The sequence below is a fragment of the Trachurus japonicus genome, chromosome 6 (assembly GCF_045865225.1).
Source record: "Trachurus japonicus isolate A0001 chromosome 6, Traja_1.0".
In the NCBI taxonomy this organism is placed as follows: Eukaryota; Metazoa; Chordata; class Actinopteri; order Carangiformes; family Carangidae; genus Trachurus; species Trachurus japonicus.
This window is the reverse complement of record NC_140912.1, coordinates 14,068,581-14,090,999: the sequence shown is the minus strand read 5'-3', so window position 1 is coordinate 14,090,999 and position 22,419 is coordinate 14,068,581. Positions and strand designations below refer to the sequence as shown.

The 22,419-nt window shown below is 42.6% G+C and overlaps 2 protein-coding genes and 1 long non-coding RNA gene across 3 annotated transcripts in view; 1 reads left to right on the top strand and 2 right to left on the bottom strand.

The window, feature by feature from the left end:
* LOC146985823 (uncharacterized) overlaps window positions 1-22,419 on the bottom strand; it is a 179,682-nt gene that overhangs the window by 79,226 nt on the left and 78,037 nt on the right. The gene's annotated exons all lie outside the window — the stretch shown is intronic.
* Window positions 642-18,050, bottom strand: LOC146985826 (uncharacterized). Its single transcript, XM_085779095.1, has 16 exons — window positions 17,675-18,050; window positions 15,685-15,888; window positions 15,532-15,600; window positions 15,344-15,386; window positions 12,417-12,562; window positions 9,892-10,086; window positions 8,635-8,721; window positions 7,671-7,869; window positions 7,367-7,590; window positions 6,999-7,241; window positions 5,899-6,144; window positions 5,029-5,224; window positions 2,228-2,433; window positions 2,013-2,113; window positions 1,336-1,507; window positions 642-1,256 (listed from the first exon to the last, which is right to left on the bottom strand). The coding sequence occupies exons 1-16, from the start codon at window positions 17,856-17,858 to the stop codon at window positions 874-876; spliced, it is 2,898 nt and encodes a 965-aa protein (XP_085635221.1). The 5' UTR covers window positions 17,859-18,050; the 3' UTR covers window positions 642-873.
* The window catches only part of otud7a (OTU deubiquitinase 7A), a 36,737-nt gene continuing 34,054 nt past the window's right edge, over window positions 19,737-22,419 (top strand). The window contains exon 1 of the mRNA XM_085779094.1: window positions 19,737-19,912. The gene's annotated coding sequence lies outside the window, so the exon portion shown is untranslated. The remainder of the gene's footprint in view (window positions 19,913-22,419) is intronic.

Genomic DNA, 22,419 nt, shown 5'->3' with positions numbered 1-22,419 from the left:
TAGGGCTGTCACTTTTTTTTTTTTAATTATCTTGAACGAATATAAAATGACCCGTAATTCGTTTGGATAAATTCAGCTCTGTGTGTATGTGTGTTCATCTCTCTCGCTCCCTGTTTAGATAGGCTAAATAAACACAAAAAAAGCTACAAATGCACACATATCGTATTAACGATTCTACTCAGCTGTGTGTGCAGGGCGACACTAGGGCGTTTGAATTCTTACTGGGCGTGTAATACAGCCGGCCGGGAGGCGGGCTGTATTTGATGGTATTTTTTTTGACTGTCATATCCAGTGATTAAATTGGGCCGGAGCCCTCCGGAGCTCAGCTCCGCCTCCTCACCTCGGCAGTGCTTCAGTGTTTTATAATAATTGTGGGTGTAGCTAGCTATTATACGACTTCATACCAAAATCATTAATCATTCATTTTGTTAACTTACTGAAACTGTCTGTATGTTTCTGTGATAAAGTCTCTTTCTCTTGCTTTTCGAAAATTTGGGTGACATACTGTCCACCCTTTGTTTCTTTTTCCTCTCTTTTTTCCTTTCTTTCCAGCCTACACAGGTCATTGCCGCTCGAATATGAACTTTTCACCCCACGTTCGAACAAGTATTCGAATATCGAATAAAAAGTGACAGCCCTAATACACAAATATATGTAGGCCTATTTAGCGATTTTTTAAATGCCTCATCTAAGAATGTGACTTATAAACATACAGGCACTTTGTTGAATAAAACACCCATACTTCTAAAGAAACATACCACTATATTCCATTCTAAAAATTGACTTAAGTACTTTCACCTACCCTGTCAGTCATGATATTGTGAGCAACCACAATAAATCCCTTGAACACAGTAATATCTGCTTTGGATGTATCTAAGATTGATTGAGACAAGTGCTCTCATCTGCATCCTGGTCTGCATCAGCGTCCTGTTCATGGATGAAGCTGTAGCATCGATAAACTGTTCCACCTCTGCTGGTGTACACCACATCCACCTCGTCTCCACTGTCTGGCTCAGGCACACCATGTGGCATGTTGACAGTGGCACTTCCACTCAGTCTTTCATAGCTTTGTCTCCAGCAAAGCCTTTTCCTGGCGTGAGCTTTTACCAAGGCAAATACAACTAGAGCCAATCCGAGTGCTAACAGCAGGGTAACAGGTAACACAGCTGAGGTGTGATCCAGAGCTCTGGAGGACGTATTCAGGTCTGTCACCTGCTCATCTCCTGACTTGCGTTGGGGGGCCTCAACACACAGAGCTAGAAAAAGAAAAAGAAAAATTCAGTGGATTGCGGCATCCAAAGAGTCCAGTGTTTCTTATGATATGATAATCTCTACCTGAGCGGCTGTCGCAAACACAGCAACCTGTGTCATTTCCTCCAACCTGGCAACAGCGGGCACAGCGGTTCTCCACAGCGTGAAGAGCAGAATCACGGTGACAAGTCAGACACTGGTCAACTCTGGGCCCGGTACAATGCCTACATGAGCTGTCACACGGCTCACAGGTTTCCTGCCATGGTACAATTTCCCAAATTAGTATACAGTGCAAATAAAAGTCAAATATTTCAGCTGTAAACTCCAGAAAGGCCCCAGGACCAGGAGCTGAACCGAGAGCCTTCTTGCTGTGAGAAAACAATACACTCCACCACCATGCCACCCTAGTATGTCTTCATAGCATAAAATATTCATTATGAACTGGGTAACAACCAGAGGCAGCATTTTCTTTTAAAAAGAAACTTACTTACTATTTCTTTAAGCATTTCACACTCAAGTTATTCAGCTAAAGCAATTTGCTTCATTAGAACAACATACTATGACAGACATCACAATTAATCTCTACATTATTCAGAAAACAAAGTATGTGATGTCACATTAGACCAGCTGAATCAGGACAAAGCCCAAAACCAAAACCACAAAAATATCTGGAATGACCACAACTTTTGCAGACCTTTTACACAATAAGAAGCTGGATATGAAAATACTACATGTTGTTGCTGGGGCTTTTTATCATGTACCTCTTCAGAAAAGTATCGCCCTTCCTCACAACGTGGATAGCAGACTTTTTCCTTCAGAGTGCTGCCCCAGTCACACGTCAGGCAGCTCTGAGGCGAGGCATCTGCAAACACATATAATTTCACAGCTTACGTGAAGTGAAAAACAAATGAACAGTGTTATCAAGAGGTTAATCTGTTGGAATCACTGATATCAGATGTGTAGTTGCTTCATCTACCTGTGCAGCTCTGACAGCTGGTGTGGCACTGTTTGCAAACGTCGCCAAGCTGATAGAAGCGGTGTGGGCAGTGCTCAACACACAGCTTGGTGCCTTGCAGCTCCAGAAGAGGAGGCGGACAAGCTCTGCAGGACTCAGGCCCTGGTCCTGTACACAGCTCACAGGACTGGTGACATTTCTCACAGAGGGAGCCCTCTTTGTAATACCTGATCAAATGTGTGAAATAATCAGTATCAACAAGTCAAACATGTACAAAGACTTTTAATTCATTCAGACATAACTTATGGTTTACAACAGAGGTCTTCAACAGTGGGTCCGCGACCCCTAGGGGGTCCGCGAAGGTACTGCAGGGGGGTCGCGAAAGTTTTGGTTGAGGGAAAACAAATAGCCTATGAAAAAAGTTGTGCAAGTTATGAAAAAAAGATCCTATTGTTCCCTGCTGCTGAACATCGGATTTTTACATACAAGTCCTTTGTTTTCCCTATAGGTGGCAGGCAACTGAGGCAAGCCTTTGCATTGTATCCGATACAAACACGGCGCACCGTCTCTCTCTCTCTCTCTCTCTCTCTCTCTCGCTTGAAGCTATTGAACAATGTTTGATTTATTAAACATAAACTGGTCTTTCCTGTAGGATCTAGGCTACAAGCCTTTTTCTCAGCATACCTATTATTAACTATCATGACAACAAAGCACTGACAAATAAGACTGATGTGAACATTCATATCGAACTCTGTAACACACTCATGACACAAGCCACACATGCTCTCCCTGTGTGATGGCCTGGGTAGTGGACAGTCTGAGGACAGAGAGGTTTCAAGTTGAAGTTTATAATAATGAAATGCACCGATGAGACTGTGCTAGGTCTAGGAGGAAAACTTGGCTCATGCTCCAGTCATTAAAACAAAAAAAACAAAAAAAACAAAAAAAAACTCTGGTAACGACCGGGCTAAAATGTATGCGGAAGGACGCTGTAGGACGCTAGCCTCGTAAACCAGTCTCTCGCGGAAATGCAATTCATTTCATTTCTCGGGGGCGGCTAGTAGGACGCTGTACCACTGGTCCTGCTGCATACCTGACGCTCTTATTTTTTAAACTGGAATACCCAACGTAGTGCCAACTACAACATGTAACAGTGTGGCACTGGCATCGTTGCCTTCTCTTTTCACCGACAGCCCCATCCCCCCTTGTTTGCATGACAAATAGGGAGCAATAATGAAGCAGCGTCAGGCCGTCACTGAAACGCTCCGTGGAACCGAGACATGACACGGCGGGCCCGGTGTAAATGTTCCCAGAATCAGCTCCGGTGACCGCGGCGCTGACGACTGGGGGTGAGTCACGAGCGTCATATGTCTTGGTAGAGCACGACTGCAGCGACCCTCCGACAGTCCCATTGCTGCGTGTCAACCCCCCCTCTTACTTTCTCTCCGCGCCCCCGTCTCTCTCCAGCTGCCCTTTCAAAATAAATGCATAAAAACCCTGAGAAAAAAAAACACAGTGGGAGAAACACTGCTTTGTGTTTTCTGTCTTTTTATGGTTTAGTCGTGTAATTCTTTCATTGGTGCTGTAGCAGCTTTCAGTTACCACGAGCAGTTATGACCTGTTGTGATCATAGATGGCATGGCATATATTTTTTATGTAAGTCCCTTTGAAATATAAAGAGTCCCATGACCAGCCAAACTCCTAAAAAAAAAAGCATGACTTATAGTCCAGAATATGGCACTACAGGACCAGTGAAATATAAAACACAATTTTATACAATAGCCTATATATAAGTAGGGGGTCCCCGCTCCATCTCTCCATCAGTTTGGGGGTCCTTGGCCTGGAAAACGTTGAAGACCCCTGGTTTACAAGATTTAAAAGCAATTCTATAAAAAGGTCAAAATTAAATGAAAATCGTAATGGTAATGGTAACACCTCTCTCTGGACTTTGACATTAAGGAGCTGTCAATCTACGTGTGTGTGTGTGTGTGTGTGTGTGTGTGTGTGTGTGTGTGTGCTGCATTGTGCTGCTAGGTGTATGAGAGCACTGACCCGCCCTCTGGCATGTTAGGTCAGAGAGATAGAAGAGCTGTAGGAAACAGTGACAGCTCTCAACCTGAAGCAGAGTTGGTGAATGTACAAGGGAACTTTAAAGCTGAAATAACAAATACGAAATCTGTTCTCCTTACACCGTCTGATACCCAGAGTAGAACCGATAATTTACGAATTTACGAGTTTACTGCATTCTTTCAGATTTTAATGCGTCACAGATTTCCACGTATTTTTATTTCCACATCCAGAGGCAGAGATGTGGAAATATAAATAACTAAATGTTAAAACAAATAAATAAATGAACACATTTTACAGACATAAATAACTTCATATATCCAGAATTGATGTATATATTTGATGATAATATATCTATTCACAGACATGCGGCTGGATTGATATGGGTAGAACAGATCAATTGAGTGAGGACATCTATAGTGTCCTATCGTATTTATTTATTTCTGACATGTTCATTTATTAACATTTCAGACATGTTAATTGAATCAGACTTCATCACACACAATTTCAGTTACACAATACAAGCACATGACCGAAAGGAAAAACGGGAGAAGCATAAAGCTTATCAGGTCCCGCCCTGATTACCAGAATACAGAATACATTAATTTCATCACAAGAAACTTATCTTAGTGTTGATGTATGGATATATGACCTATGACTAAGTAAAGCACCTGCTCAGGGTAGTGGAGCAGGTGGAACTGGGTTGAGTTACTTATCAACCTAAGGATAATCTCATGACACAGTATTGGTCTTACCCTGTCGGGCAATGGGTCACACAGAGTTGAAGGAGACGCAGAAAACCAGGGGAACAGGTGAGACAATCTCTAGGCGATGCCCCCGTGCAGGTGGAACAGACGTGGTCACAGGGCAAACAGAATCCCAGCTCCGTCCCATCAGCTTCCTGCCTTGTGTCGTACGTACCGGCCGGACACTCACTCACACATGTGCTGTCTGGAAAACATCACACAGATTAATTAACTCTTTTCTACTACTGTTTCTATTTCCTGCTCATAGGCATTGTTTTGCCATCTGATCAGTCTTACACATACTGTGTAAATCAAAAGTTCAAATTAAGAAGAGTAAATAGTAGTAGTAATAATAATAATAATAATAATAATAATAATAATAATAATAATAATAATAATAATAATAATAATAATAATAATAATAATAATAATAATAATAATAATAATAATAATAAACTGCAGCTGTAGAAACTTTAATTAATCAGGCTGTGCTGTCATTCATCAAAACTGAAGACTGAAGGCACTATTGCACTAATTAAAAGTTTATAATAGTTAGGAAGTAAAAGGTTTAACTCCTTTTAGTTCACTTTTGACCAGCACACTATGCTCACAGATCCTTTCAGTGCTTACACTTAAATATTAGTAACTATTTCTGCAAAACGCATTCTGAAGGCTCCAAAATTAGAGCTACTATTTTTTTCCAATAATAATATTCCAGATAAAGACGCATATTTAAATTTGGGCACGCATATCTACGTATTATCATCACCAACATGAACGTTAATGAAACGAAATGTGAAGAAATGGTCATGTGAAAAAGAATTTCCCTAGAGGGACAATAAAGGTCTAAAGTCTAAAGTCTTAGTAGAAGTGGCTCACTGTTAAGGTATTTGGGGACAGCACATGTCTGGCATTCATTGTTGCCCGGCCCCTCGCAAGAGTAACAGTGCTGGTGGCAACCCATGCAGGTGAACTGGTCTTCATGTAGGTAGGTCCTAGATGGGCAGTCTGTGTCACCTGTCACACCACACAACAGTGTGTTTGGATCCAACACGAGTCCCTTCTCACACTGAATGCACTGGTTTGGGCCTGGGCCGGAACAGCTCATACAAGTCTGGTGGCATTCTGCAAATGATCAAAAGGTAGATTCAGTCACTGAAATGTGAAATTAAAAAAGAGAGTATGATTGGCACCGTTATTTTAAAAGTTGTCACTTTAAATAAAGACTAAGCTGGAATAGGCCTAACACAGATAAACCATTTAATGGTAGTGATAGATGTTTTAGTTAATGTTGTGTTGTTAAAGGTTCCAGGTAAATCCAACTTAATAACAGAAATCCAGTTCTCTCAGTTCCGTGAATGATTATTCTCTTCATTCAGCAAGAATATATTAACTCAATACAAGTCAAACCAGATTCTTGGCTGCAGCTGGATCTTCCAGGTATTACCAGGTATTATGGTGTTATCATTACAAGATGTAAAACTCACAACAGGCTGGCAAACACATATACACAGCAAATGTGTTGTATTTGTACAAGCGAAGCCAGTCATTAAATCTCTTAAAATAATTAACATGTAAATGTGCTTGTATGTGCATGTAAATGTTGATTGGATTTGCTTTGACTTAATATTCTTTATGTTATGATATTTGATTTTCTGCTACTCCCTCATTTGATTTGTTTTTCTGTTTAACCTGATATAATATATGCTTTTCAACTACAAGCTATAACCAAGGCTAATAAATTCAGCCATTCTGAATTTGACAATGTTTCAGAGAGGTGCAGATTCATCTGATCATTTTGGAGCCTGCATCGCCACAAACTACATCCTCAGAAATGCGTTCTTAAAACAGCTTCAACAAAAACTGAGTCTTCACTGATAAACTTGAAAGTGAGAGCGGTTCTCTTGTGCTGTGATCCATGTATGTTCAGCAGTGCCTCAGTATCCAACCGAGTCAAATCTATGAATTCAGGGGCTCACCTTGACATTCCGTAGCTGCAGTTTCATAGTAAGTACCAGTGAGGCAGTCCTTGGAGCATGTACCCTTATACAGTTTGGGGCTAATCGTTGAGCAGGTCTCACAGTCATCTGCCAAGGGCCCTGAACAGCTGGCACAGGTAGGGTGGCACTGACCACAGCGGCCCTCCTCCATATCCTCATAATAGCCCATGGGACAGCTAGCTTTGCACGCACCATTCAGCATTAAGTAGAGGAAACTGCATTCTGAAATGATATGGAGGATGTGGTGAAGTTGTACAAACAGATTCCAGGATGTGGGGTAGTGTTTTTCCCTTCATTTCAAAATGTTATCTCTTGAAGTATAACTGGTCATAAAGCTAATAACTCACTGAAACAGGTCATGTCATCCGAGCAAACATCACAGTGGGAAGGACAGCGTCTGCAGGTGCCATCATCTGCAGGGTAGGTCCGCAGTGAGCAGTTGAGTCTACACATGCCGCTCCCTAAGTAATAGCCATCGGGACAGGACAAACACTGGGACTTGATGCCATCACATGTCAGACAGGAGCTGTCACAGGCCTCACATGAACCCTCGGCTGTCTCAAAGAAACCTCTGAAAGTAAAGTCAGGAGACAGATGAGAGGAGGGGGAAATACAGTAAGGGACATACACTAAGATCAGCCAGTTGCTTACTCTGGGCAATTCGACCAGCACTTCCCCTGGTGGAGAAAGAGTTTATAGCTGCCTTTCGAACAGCTGATGCAGTTATCACTGGTTCCCATGCAGGCCTCACAGTTTGGAGAGCAGTCCTCACACAGCTGCGTGGCAGAGTTTGCATAGGAGCCAGGTGGACATTGTGCAACGCAAGAACTGTCCTGGTCCAAGAAATACCCTGTGACACACACACAGACAAACACAAACACCGCACAATAAGAACTGGCGATTACATTTACTGACATGTGTCACAGCCCCTGTTGGCCTCTAACCTATCTCTAACCTGTGAGGTGCTGCTGCCCTGCTGCTGATCATCAGGCGCACCTGGGCCCGGTGCACCGTGTGGCTTTAAAATCCAGTCCATCTGGTTTTTGTCTTTTGGTTTTGCATCCAACATGCCACACACATCACCACCACATGTACACGACTGACCTTCAGACGCACACACCTCATCCATTTTGTCTATGTTTAAATTTTAAAGCAGAAGTAAGCGGAATATTTGTGTTAATATAAGTCTTAAATAGTTATATCTTCCGACGGCAATCACTTACATAGAGTGTTTGGTCCGAAACACGGGTCTGTCAGTCACTCTGCTCTGCTGTAAGCCGAGGAGAAAACGTCTTGTATACTTCCTTGTATCCTACAACCTTTATCCAATGAGGAGAGAGAACGGCATAAAGAGGCGGTCCTCTCTGTGTGTGCAGCCAAGGGATGCGCGTGAATGTGGTGACATAGGGACGAGGACCAATAGATCCATGACGAGGGCGGGGGCTGCTAACTCCATCGGCTGACAAGAAGTTAGCCAAAACGACCGGATCGCTTACTTTTGCTTTAACTTTTGTGTTAAATCATTTAGTTTATTGGCACTTTGGCAGTCTGTGGTTCCTTTGTCACAGCTTATGAGCCAGGTTGTGACACATGACAAGACAATAAATGGTTTTACCTTTGAAACAAGAGGAACAGTCCTGTGCTTGAGGTCCAAAGCAGCTCTTACAGGATGCATCACATGTGTGGCACTCACTGTATTTCCCTAAAATGGAAACAATAAAAAAAAGTAACTTTATCTCATGCAATAATAAAATGTCATCATTGAAAGAACACAGGGAGAGGTATTAACCACTTCACCATTAGAGGGAAGCATGATAAATTGTAAGCATAGTGTGTCTTCAGCACAAATGAGGGGAAATGATGATTGATAAGAAGTGGACAAAGCACACAGCTCCAATAGATATGCTCCAACAAGTTTAACTACTGGAGTATTTATGTACACGTGTACAATAAACGTCATAGTGTTATTCAGTTCACTGACGCATATGGAACCTTCAGGATATTACCTGCCATTGAAACCTATAAATTAGTCAGTGTTGACATTGCTCGGACCATTGTTATAACAATGTGAAAATGAATGTATGTCTGTGTGTGTGATCTTCGATGGATATTAGGCAATAAATAATCTTTGATTTGTGGTATAGTATAAAAGCGGTATCAACTACATAGTACCATAAAAAGCACAATGAGCTGCAAAGGCCAAACTTCAACTGAAAATAGTGTTCACAGTGTTCAGCAGCTCATCCATATCTGGATGTACTGTAAATAATTACATGGGTGAGGCAGAAATGTAAATGATTATTAGCCTGGAATCCCTATATTGTTGCTGACAATGAATTCTGTACTTCAGCACTGTTGACATGGACACCAGAGAGGAAGCAGATAAAGAGCCATGTGCTTGAGTCAGAGGAGCCTTTTGAAATTGCTCAGATGAAATGGCTCTCAACTGAAAGGTGACGCAATAGATGCACAGCGAGGTGACACAATGAGTAGGAGATCGTCCTTCAACCTAGAGGTCCTTCAACAGGGTTCAAGCCCCCGTCTCAGCAGCAACCGTCTGCTGTGCTAAAATGTCCTTGAGCAAGACACTGAATCCCTCCAAATTCCAGGGACACTGCACTGACCTCTGCCCCGACCTCCCATTACAGACAAGCAATTATTCTATCAGGGAATCAACCAGTCAAGGGGTCATATTACTCGGTATAATCACAAATTCCACTTTCATCACGTTTGCCTCTCTGTACTTCGCTCATCATTTTACAGTATTTCACTGAAATACAGGGAACTCACAGAAGCCTATAAGTTTACACCCCAATATGTTTTTCTTTTTTTTATTATTTTTTTAGAAAAATTAACAAGTGGTTCCTCATACCGTCAAAATACTGTCCCAGTGGGCAGTTGACCAGAGGGCACTGGCCATGCAGAGACGGACTCCCACCAAGACAACGATCACAGTCGGTTGAACGAGGCCCGTGGCACGTCTCACATGAGCTGTGGCAAGGCTGACAGCGCCACCCACTGGAGTCACTGTAGGTCTGCTGTGGACACTGTTTAATGCACTCACCTCCTGACAGGGCAGAGCAGTACACAAAGAAAAGTTATGTTATTTAACAGTGTACAGTAACACATCATCTGTATCTCAGAAAATCTAGAAAACACAACATGTTAAATCAGTGGTTCCCAGCCGTTCTAATACTCAATGCCGATTTGAAAATCTCTAAAACGTTGGTGGCCCAGATCCAACCCCATAATGATATTGTGGTCAAATACTGCATTCTCAGAACACATTTTGATGCTTCAGTTTTTGCCATGGGTGAGATGGTTTAGTCACAATATAATTAATTTAATTCATTTGAAAGCCTTACTGTCAGCTTCTCTCACCCAGACTGGAAAGCAGAGAAACCACTCTTACTTGCTGTGGTGTATCGTCCTCCTGCACTTTATTTTGAGTTCTTAGAAGAATTCCCTGACTTTCTGTCAAACTTACTGTAGCACTGAATTCAGACAAAGTCATTATAGTGGGTGACTTTAGAATTCATGTGGACGTTGATGATGATTGTCTGGTCACTGCGTTCAAGTTGCTTTTGGATTCAGTTGGCTTCTCTCAGAGGGTAAACAAACCCACTCACTCTTTTAATCACATCTCTGATTTAGTGCTAACCTATGGAATAGAAGCTGACCCTATAACAGTTCTTCCTCAAAGCCCTGTCTTGTCGGATCATTCTTTAATAACATTTGAATTTACTACTGTTTATCTGACACCACTGTTTCTAGATTTAAAGATCTCATTCCAGCAGATCTTGCTGCCACACCTTGTAGCAATATAATGGGCAGCTATGATGATTTTACCCCCTTGCAGGTAGATTATCTTGTGGATAGCACTGCAGCAGCACTGCTTGGGACAGAACCAGAAGAGAATAGCTCCCTGGTACAGTCCAAACCTGCACACTTTGAAGCAGAAGACCAGACAACTGGAAAGGAAAACGAATTCCACCCAACGTGAGGAAGACCATCTCCTTTACTCTGGAACCAGCTCTCTCCATGGGTTAGAGAGGCAGACACTCTCTCTACATTTAAGTCTAGGCTTAAGACCTTCCTTTATGACAGAGCTTTTAGTGAGGGCTGGTTCAGGTAGCTCTGAACAATTTAATGGCTACGCAGCTATAGGCTTAGACTGCTGGGGCACACATCAGGTTACATGGAGCTCCTCTCCTCTCCTCTCGCATATTTTGAACTGTCATTTTATCTTTATCTGTTGCACTTTGTAGTTTGGCCTTGGTGTCTCACACTCTCTCTGTTTCCACAGATCCACCGGAGCTCCATCACTCCGCACCAACAGCCGCCTGCATCGCCCCCTTACCTCCCTTTCTCCTGCTGTTAAACCGGCCTGCCCTTCCTGCCCATGAACCAGTCTGCCATCCAGTACTCCCATTGAGCTGGCCTGCTCTCTCTGCCTTTGCCTTCACCAGCTCTTTTTCCATGTTTTGCATATTCTGTGCTATAAAACTGTTTTCTTGTCTGTATACAACATCTATTGCACGTCTGTCCGTCCTGGGTGAGGGATCCCTCCTCTGTTGCTCACCCTGAGGTTTCTCCAATTTTTCCCTGTTAAAAGGGTTTCCAGGAGTTTTTCCTCAGTCGATGTGAGGGTCTAAGGTCAGAGGATGTTGTTATGATGCTGTGTAAATCCCTTTGAGACAAACTGTTTGTAAAAATGGCCTATACAAATAAAATTGCCTTGCCTTGCCTTGCCTTGCCTTGCCCTGACCCACATGTTGGCAACCACTGTGGTAGAACATATCTATTTTATTATTCTACTGTCTTTTCAGTATGTGTTTTTAAGTTTAAATAACTCTCCTCTCTCTACCTTTCAAATTCCTTTTTACTGGGCCCATGCTTAAAACAATCACCCAGATCTTGGAACTGGAACTTGTTGGTAGAGAATGTATGTCGGTTTAAATCCCATCTGACACAATGATTGATCACAAGCCAATAAAAATAACTGAACATGTTAGTCATTTTGATGGTGTGGCAGTGTTTGTGTGCTTACTTTTATTTAAATAGCAAAGGGATTTATTTACTATCTCATAGCTTTTACTCCGACGTCCATAGAGAACACAAAATCATAGGCTACTAATTCCCTGTTTGCATAAACCATTCATTTGCATATCTCATGTTACAGATTTGCTGACACAGACATGATTTGCAATCCAAATGAAGACTCAGAGTGCCATCAATTGTCTTTAACAAGAATGATTGATTAGTTTCTCTCATACAGTGATTTATGAGTATATTAAACACACACACCCCAATGACACTATATAGAGCAAAATTGCCATCTATATCCCACCATGTTAGTTGTGATAAAAGTATGAAATAATGATTTGCTATTGGTACCATTGAGGAAGTAACCAGTCTGACAGGCAAGGCAGCGTGTGTTACTCCTACAGTCTGTGCATGGTGTTGGGCAGGGCAGACACACACCCCTGCCCCAGTCTTCATAGGTGCTCTGAGGGCAATGCCTGCGACACTGGTGTCTGAAACTGTAGAGAGAAAGGTTATTTCAAAACCACAATCCAATATATCTATTGATAATCCATAACAATTTGCAAGACATATAAGTTGAACTGGGCTCGGTCTGTTAGTGTGAAATAGGTCAATAACATGTTGACTTACACTGGCTGTCGTAGCTACTAAACACAATGAAGCTCTTTTTTTTGTTTTGTAAAGCAAACATGCAGAATAAAGCTTCTGAAATATCAAAGAGCCGATCAAATCTATTATGATTTAATGGCACTTTGAAAGCCTTACAGTGGAAGACAGATGATGTTGCTGCAGGCGGTTTCTGCCCCAATGGGTGACTCTGAGGCTAGACTAAGTGAAACCAGAGGAAAGACAAAACACACCGCATGCAAGAGGCAATCCCAACATGCAGTGTCTCAGTGCACAGCACACCTGCAGCTGTATTGTTGACTTCAATGCACTCTCGGGCCAAAAGGTGCACTCAATCAAACATCAGTGAGGACGGGACACAGAGATGGAAAAAAAGGTGCAGGCTGCTTTTCTTCAAGCTTATCGTGGTTCTACTCTTCTCTTAAGGCAGAAAGTTAATTGGTGTTTTATTTGTAGCCCAGAGGCACGGGGAGATTTCTGTCATTAACCTGTCCTATCAGTCCCCCAGGGTTTAACTGAGCTATTAAACATGAGACGACTGTCTTAAAAAAAAATTGAGCTCAAAGCAGCCCAGATATTGAGTTAGCAAAGATGTCACACATAAACCATTAAAGCAAGACTGACTCCTGCTTTGAACGCTTAACTTTAAATTAAACAGGCTAAAAAGCAATAAACCTCTAACTTACATAGTCCAACATCTTATGCTGCCATCTCATTTCACTGTTTGTTACATCTGCCATACGAGAGAATCTGACCACTGACAGCCCAAGCTGCACTTCCTACTGCGTTGCCGTGGATTTGGTGCTAAGATGTGGTGGTTGTTTGAGGAGGAACAGCTGGAGGCGCCACACTAGATCCATCAACTCGTTCACAATAGCAGCTGGCCTGGAAACAGTACGCTTCTTAAGAATGTGCGGGATGTTTAAGAATCCCTCTGTGCAAATATTAGACGATCCATTCCAGGAGATCACATCAGTATTTCCAAAGCAACTTTTGTTTGGGGCATTTACTTCTTGAATTAGTTAGAAAAAGGTGAAAGTATGCTGCAGGTGGTGGCTCAAGTTACGAAATATTAAATAAATGAATAGTATGAATTGTATTGAGGAAAGAAATCACAGCAATTTTTCAGTTTAGCTGAACTTAGCTCCTCGGAGAAGGGAGGTAAATGTCAATAAATACCAAGCATCCATCATGCTGGGACTCTTTTCAATAGGGGGTGTTTTATGTGAGGGTAACACTGACCCCGCCGATTCACACTTATGCCAAAGCTGTCTAACTTGAACATTTTTCATTACTACAAGCAAAACCTCAAATAATGGAATTTCTGTTCGTTCTGGAAATCACAGGGAAACTCTTCCTGCAGTTCATTATCGTTCCATGCTCTGCTGGATTTCTTTATTGGTCCTCGCCTCTCGTGGTAGATGTAATAAGTACTGCAGCCACAGAAATTATTGAGATGACCTGTCGTTCTGAATCTCCAAAATCATGTCTATTAAAGTAAAAGTTACACAAGTAGATTCTCAATAGAAGGTTGAGTAGCTCAGTGCACCTATGTAGCAGCAGTAAAAGGAGGTGAGTGCAGTGAAGCGGCAGATTTTCCTTCAACCCTCCTCTGCTGTGATTCATACAAGCGGTCAGAGAAGTCAAGATGGTGTACCCTATATAATCACATCTTCTACTGGCTGTATGTGTGTATGTGTGTGTATGTGTGTGTGTGTGTGTGTGTGCTCCGCTCTTTGTGTCTCCCTTCTCCTCTAGTCCTCACATATACCATAAAAACACACTCTCATGTATCTCACTGAGGCTGACCACTGTTCTGTGCTCAAAATGAGGCTCAGGTAACAGTGTATGACTCAAAATGGAAGGTAACCTGACTCACACAATACCACTGGGGCTAACTCAAGGGAGAGGTGCACAATTGGAGGTCTGTTCTCGCTCTGTAACCTGTGTCACACACTGGGTCTGAGTGATAAGCGAGTGTAAACAGAAATCCAGGTGAACTGTAGAACTAACCAATTCATGGAAAGGCACAATATATTACCACACATGCTGCATTTTGAATTAGCCTGCTCTTTATCTAACAAGACAACAGAAATGCAAATAAAAACAGAAAAAAAAAGGTCGTTTTGAGGTTAATTATTTCTCGGCGGCATATTTAATGTCCATAATTTAAAACTGTTGGAAAATGTATGAATAAATCATAGCACCAGACCTACCCCACATCAAAAAGATGAATTCTACTGTATTAAGTAGCACTCAAACAATTAGTCAAACAGACAAACAAACAATTAATCTACGATTTTCATCATTTCTTTCACCAAAAATACCAAAACTTCTCTTTTGAATGTTTGCTGTGATAACTGTGAACTGAATGTCTTTTGGTTTGGAGAACTGGTCAGACAAAACAAGCATTTTGTATATGTCAACTTGGGCTCTGGGAAACTGCAATGGCCATTTTGGGGAACATTTTATAAACCAACCAATTTACCAGTTGAGAGAATATAACAGACTAATCTGAAAAACTGACACTCCTAGTTGCAGCCTCGGTATTAAATGGCATCTATAATGAGAATGCATTTGATAACATGCCAGCCATGGGATATGGGAAGATATGGGAAGGCAGAATAATAAAACAAGGGGAGAAAACTCACAGGAAGTAACCTTCAGTACAACTGTTGCAGATCTCGGGGTCCTCTGTGTAAAAATGAGAAAAGATGATTCATTAGAGTTGATGGACAGAACAAACCTTCTCTGTGCACCATTATCACAGGGGTTTTAAGATACATTGTCGGTCCTTTTTACATACGTTAGCCTGATACAGTAAGAATGTGTAACCTACCTGTGGAACATGACTTGCAGCCCATCTCACAGTCAATGCACTCTCCTGTATCAGGGTCCTGCACCTGCCCTGAAACACAGGCACCCAGTATTATAAGCCCGAGAGGCTTCCTCTTAAGTTACAGTCTAGTCAGAAACTCTGCTTTACATTTACCTATGTCACAGGACGCCGTTTGGCAGACCCCGTTCTGGAGTTTGTAGTGCTCCCGACATTTGGCACATATGTTGCCATCTGTGCAGAGTTCACAATTGGCTATGCAGGGCAGGCAGGCATAGTGACCCCTGTCAGGATAGAGTCCCCGGGGACAATGCGTCCGACAGCGACCTTGGTGGAGAAAGCGCTCCTGTCCATCTTCATCTAATGAGAAAGAGGTGGTGGGCACAGACGACTTGTTAACACACAACCTACTCTATTTTATACCCTGATGAAGATGCCACTATCCATATGGAACTCCTGCCAAGATAGGCCCTTTTTTCAAAAAGAAAATCTCGACTACCCTGGAAGTGAAAATCAATGGGCTTCTCATAATAAATACAGAGGTGGAGCCAAATGGACCCGACAATTACATGGGACGAAGAAAAAAGGAGAGGACTTGCTGCCAACTGTGTGAAAGTTCAGAGCTCAAAGCAAATTACAGCGCTGACACATATTGCCAGAGATCAAATTTATTTGCTTCAAAAGAGAGAAAGAAAGAGAGAGAGAGAGATGTCAGGTAGCTCAGCGATTGCATTTAATAGAAAACGGAGGGTTCACACAGCATGTCATTACTCATGCATCCTTGACAAAAAAAAAAAAACCCAAAATGCATGTCAAACTCACGAACGACATCACAAACTGATGGCTGCTGCCCAGCACGCTGGCTGCAGGCCTGCAAATAACAGATCCCCGTGTGAGATCACTGACTGATGATGCTCCAACTATTGTAAACAAGAGCAATCAGAGGCAGATGAGAGATCAGAGCTGAGGGCAGAGACAGAGTCTTGTGTTGGCCCTAATGATTAATATTCTGCCACCTGCCGCACTAGCCTAGCTGTGGCACCTTAGGCATCTCTGGAAGCAGATGAGTTACAGCATTGTCTCATCTGCTCAGCGCTGCAAAGAAGATGTGTGAGACAGGGAGGAGAGGGGGGCCACAAGCTGCTTCTGCCTTTCTAAACCTTCCCCTTCCCAGAGACGTAATCACAGCACGCACAGAGAAACAAATACAAACCACAGAGCACGAGGAATGGGGCTGAGACTTCCACAAAGAAAGAACATCAGTTGCCAGGATCAAATGTATACTGATGTATACCGGAGTCTACACAACAAAAATATCTACAGCAGTGTGCACTGAGATACAGTCAGCAGAGGGAGAGATGCGTGACTGTGGCAGTGTCAGGAAGCATATAGGCCTACTATGGGATGTTTGTGTGAGGGAAAGGAAAAAAGGGAGCGAGGGAGAGAGAGAGAGAGAGAGAGAGAGGTTTGCAGGTTTTGCAGGTTAAGCCCAGTGAACTGCAACAGTAATACTTCCAGCCTGAGGGGATATTTTTTCCCTTTGCCTCTGATTAACAAAGGGCCCCATTCTGACATGATCAGATTACACTGTGAAAACTAGGGAGAAAAACGATCACACCTTCATTTTCTTACCAATTTCAAAGGTGCCCCTGTGGGAAAAAAAATCAACAAGTTCCACAGCCAGTGTCTTGATTGTTTAAGGGTAAATGGTAAACCAGAGTTGAATTGAATGCTCCTCCTCTAAAGCAAAAAGCCTTTAAACAACTTTGTTCTCAGTGCCCATTAAACTGTGATGCTTTGAAAAAACTCCACCTCTCTTTCAACTGGGTTACTGAGTCTGTGACATGACTTTGTTTGAATCTCAGATCTATTTGACCACGTTAAATAAATAGATTAACAAAAGCAAAAAAAAGCAAATGGAAAGCAGTTTAGTGGCAAGGAATTTGGACATACAGACGTGCTTCTTTTTTCTCATAACTTCGATTAACCCTTTGTAAAGCTGTTGATGATTAATTGAGAAACTATAAAGAAAAACATCACTTTCTAAATATTTATATAAACGCTCCTGATCACAATGAACATACAATTCGCCTTTCCTCGCAGAATACACTGCCATTATTTCACGCCGTGTTATCATCTTACTCACCAACTCCACAGGTAGTGCATTCGAACAGCTCATGCCCGTCGCACTCGGAGCAGGTGGGATGACAGAGGACGCACTGGCTCTTCAGCATGAACTGCCCGCTCGGACAGGGCGACGAGGCTTTACACGCGATAAATCCGACACAGCAGCAGAGAAAGATCAGAAAGGCTGCTGCGACGGACCTCATGGCTGCGCCCGAGGACCTCGACTGGAAGACAGCGGAGCGGGGAACAGTCAGAGGGCTGTCTCCGCAGATGCAGTGTCCCTCCGTGCGGCAGGTAAAGCCTCCACTGGCTGATCGATATGGTGCTCTGTGAGACACCAGCCCTCAAATAACTTGCCGGACCAGTTTATCCAAGTGAAGCAGTGGACAATGACTGCGGTCAGTACATGACAGAAAAATAAAGACTCTCACGTTTGTTTAGATAGATAGATAGATAGATAGATAGATAGATAGATAGATAGATAGATAGATAGATAGATAGATAGATAGATAGATAGATAGATAGATAGATAGATAGATAGATAGATAGATAGATAGATAGATAGATAGATAGATATTTTACAGTCCAGACTTAGTAAACCATAAACACCTCACCTCATAATTTCCATAATTAAAAAAAACATCTCACTGGAACTGGTGTTTTCAATAGGTACCAGTGTTTCGCCTTGTGAATATAAGAGCAGGGAGGTTCCGGATCTGATAACACCTGACTCACCAAGACATCTGATAGGATACAGTAAAGACTCACCTGTGGCTGCAGGTGAAAAATCGATGCCCTAACCACTGTGAAGGAGGCTATACTGATGCCGAGGTCCACGTCCCTTGGTTAAAGGTATTATTTTAACTCATTTGTTTTATTATAAAATGTAGGTATACCAGCCCTCATCTATATTCATACGTCACAAGTGTCGTCAGTAGGCTAATGAGAGATTTAGCCTATGCACGTAAAAGGTTTAAATAAGGAGTAGCCTAAGACAACTATTTATTTATTTCTCAGATAAGAACCTTTTCTAAGTTATTATAGGCATCATACATTGAAAATTATTAGCATATGTAGCACCTTATAGGTAGGATGTTAGTAGTAGGCTACTTTTGTCTTGTTTTGGTCAACTGTTTAATTCATTGGCCAGATCCCTCCAGTGTATGAATACTGAACTTTGTTGAAAAGGGCTGAAGAACATCTGGACCAAAATCCATTTAAAATGCATATTCACATTTAGCCAATAAATCATTAATTGTCTTTATTTCATTAAGGTGACTGATTAACAGCAGACACCTATTACTTCCCATTAATGGCTTAACATTTAGAAGTGCAGACTTGATGGCTTAGTGGTCTCCTCTGGCAAAGTGTCAAGCTGGAGGAGGATTTTTCACAACCTGGCAACTCAAAAGTTGTTGTTAATTGCTTATCAAAGCACTGGTCGGAAATTAACAATCAGCAGTGAAGCCATTAATATAGGACTTTTAAAGCCTTTTCAGAAACTACAACAATCATGGTAAAAGTCTTAAATTTGGAGCAGAATGACCGAGGGATGTAGGCCAGCTCATGTCAAGTCACATGGATATTTCCAATAGTAAAGTAGGCTACAGCTACTCTATTAATATTAAAATAACTCCAAATATTACAGTCTTTAATGCTTTAATGCAGGTTTAATGCTGGCCTTGGCCCAAAAATGTTGACCTGTGGTAAAAGTGTTAAATTCATAGCAGAATAACTGAGGGATTTCATGTTTGTCTAGTGCTAAAGCCAGCCCGAAATACTGATAACAGACAGTCCAGCTTAATGCTTTAGGCCTATATTTGCTTGAAATAGACCAAGTGATGTAGGCCATAGTGGCTACCACCTTCTGCACGTTACTTGTAGCAGTCTGATTGTAGCAGTCTGATTGCTGTTTGAAAATCAACTCACATCTCTTCAATTTTGGTAAAAAAGATGGAGAAGAAGAAGAAAAAAAAAACAGTGATTTATTTTTGTTGGTTCAGACACAGCGGCCTCTCGCGGTTCGGGCCTGGACGTGTCGCCGAGGGCGTGAGCCAACGCTGCTCACCGGCTGACGTCAGACGGCAGCGGCGGTCGGAGGAGGCGTGGCTTTGTTCTGCTGCAGCGGAGAAATATGACATGGGGATGAGCGAGAGAGAGAGGGGGAGAGAGTGAGACAGCCTGGTAGGAATTAACGGTTCGTCAGAGGTCTGGACCCACAACGTTACGATGGGGAGTAATGACTGAAAACACCACGGTAAGACTCAGACCTGCTTTTCTTTCCTTACCACCCTCCTCCCCCTCCGCGACAGGCCGATTCATGGCTCATTTGGTAGTGAACACAATAGGCTGCCACTGCAGACAGGTGCACCTGCCTTTATGCGAGTACGTGCCTCGACGCATTCAACTTCAGGTTCCGTGCGAATACCTTTATTATTATTTTCAGGTCGAAGGCAAACATAGTCGAGGCCACACATCTCATCGACGGTCTGAGGATGAGACGTGAGCCGGGGTCTCACTGTTAAATGCTGTAAACATGGATGTGCTCTTGAATCTGTATGCTTAGTCACAGACCTTTGTGATGTAGGAACCAACAGCAGTGTAATGTATATATTTGTATATACATGAGGCAGATGAGTGTATTTTATGATGGCAGCTTGTCCAAAAATAAGTAGCCTATTATATTGTAGACTAGAGGCTGTGGAGCTTTAAAGGCTGTAGTTCTTTTTACAGACATGGAATATTAATCATCACAGTGTATTTTGGGCCATATGGCTTTACATGTAGAGAATGAGAAAATACAGAGCATCTGTATCAAAGAGTAAATCTGGTCTGCTCATGTTGAAATAACTGCACATAGCCTGCCACTGTCTGGTTTGATACTGGTGCCCGTATACGTTTAGGTTTATTGTTGGCCTGGTTCTCAATATCTCTCAAATATGCCTGTATGAAAAGATGCGGGTACTAATTCATTCCTATGGTATTTAAAAAAAAACAAAACACATCCCCTCCCTTGACAAAGACCTACATTATAAACCTTTAATCTATCATTAATATCAGCTTATATTTGAGCAGGGTACAACTGTAGTGGAATAAAGTCTGCCACAGTTTCCTCTGGGTCATTTGTAAGCTGATGATGTACATCTAATCAGCTTGTTTGCTGTCTTACCTTTTTACAACTCGTTCAGCCACCATTTACCCCCCCACCCACCCACCACCCCGTCGAAATTCTTGACTCAGGTTCTTGAGACGGGCGGCTGACTGTAGTTGTGTCTGATTTGGAGACAGCCCGAATAGACGGGGCAAAGCTACAAAGCAGGGCCCGTGGCTGCCCCGGCCAAGCCAGGGCCATGCCAACTCCATGGAGGGCTTCAGTGCAGCAGGGCACTGGGGAGAGGGCGCTTGGCACCTGATCAGTTACCACAGTGAATTCTGTTCCTGTCACTGGCATTTAGCTACAGAAAAGCAGAGCAGAGATGACGGTTGTTGTTGAACTCAGTTGGGCTTTCATGTCACTGTAGCAGTGCCGCCTTATCAAACTGCTTTTCCACTGATACAAAATGACATTCCTTTGCAAACATCTGTGTCGATTGCACACAAAACCACTTCAAAAAGCCAAGCAGAGAAATTACCCTCATAAGCTTTCATTGTTTATAAAAGAAAGGAAGCCGAATGAAAACATACTTTCAGTTTATATTTCATCACCTTTTCCACCATGGTGCTGAACAGTGAGGTTACAGTACTTTCCTTCCGGTGTCATTGGACAGGGATCTAAAGAAACGATCAAAATAAGCACCTGCGGACTGGGGCTTAAACCTTCTGTTTCCTTTCAAAAGAAATTCCATGTCTCCATGCCTGATTCCCCCAAAGTTTAGTCCTTCAGATGAGATGAAATGAGTCAAGGGCCCCTGGTAATCACGGTCCAATCACTGCAGGGCTTTGAAGTGGGCCCTGTTCCTCAGACATCTCTACAGGTGGGGAAGCAATGTTAAGTGCTCTGTCTGCACGTGGAGGGAGGTCAGCTAGAGGCCATGCAGGCAGGCAGAGGGGCTTCTCTCATGCATACTATAAAATTAGTGGAGGGTGGAGGGGACCACTGGTCATTGTCACCAGAGTCACTGCACCGTGGTCACATGTGAGGCCTTGATGTTTAAACGTGTTGTCTCCTAATGGGAAAAACCCAACCTCAGATTTGTTTGTGAATAAAGACATGAACGCTGTACCTCCAAAATTACAGTCAGTCGCAGTAGTAAGCCTTGTGCCTTGAAGCTGTCATAAATCTTTACTCCAGTATTCACTTTCACGCAGTGGTAGAGGCTGCAACCACAGAAGTGCTATATACGTCGACTGCAGGAACTATTTAACCATTGATTTATGAACTTTGTTATAGTGAAGCTACATTTGACGGTGTTAATCTGCAAGTCAGATTGCGATGTCTGAAGGGGAGGGGGGTACATGAGGGATCCCCCCGTGGCTTGCAGCCATAATCTTTAGGGAACCATGAAGGTGGAGATATTTGAAAGACTGGACATTAGCCAAGTCAACTGTGGGAGTTACTGGAGCTAGAAAAGTCGTAATTTGAGCCACAGTGAAGAAATGAGCACCTCCTTGACAAGGGTGAGGTGGGATGAAGAAGTGGTCGACTCTGTCACCGTCAGTCAAGGAAGCAACCACCGACAAACATGGGCCTCTTTCATCCTCAGTCTTCTAATGAACACCTATGAGTGTCATTATCTATCAATGCACAATGCTTATTTGAATAAA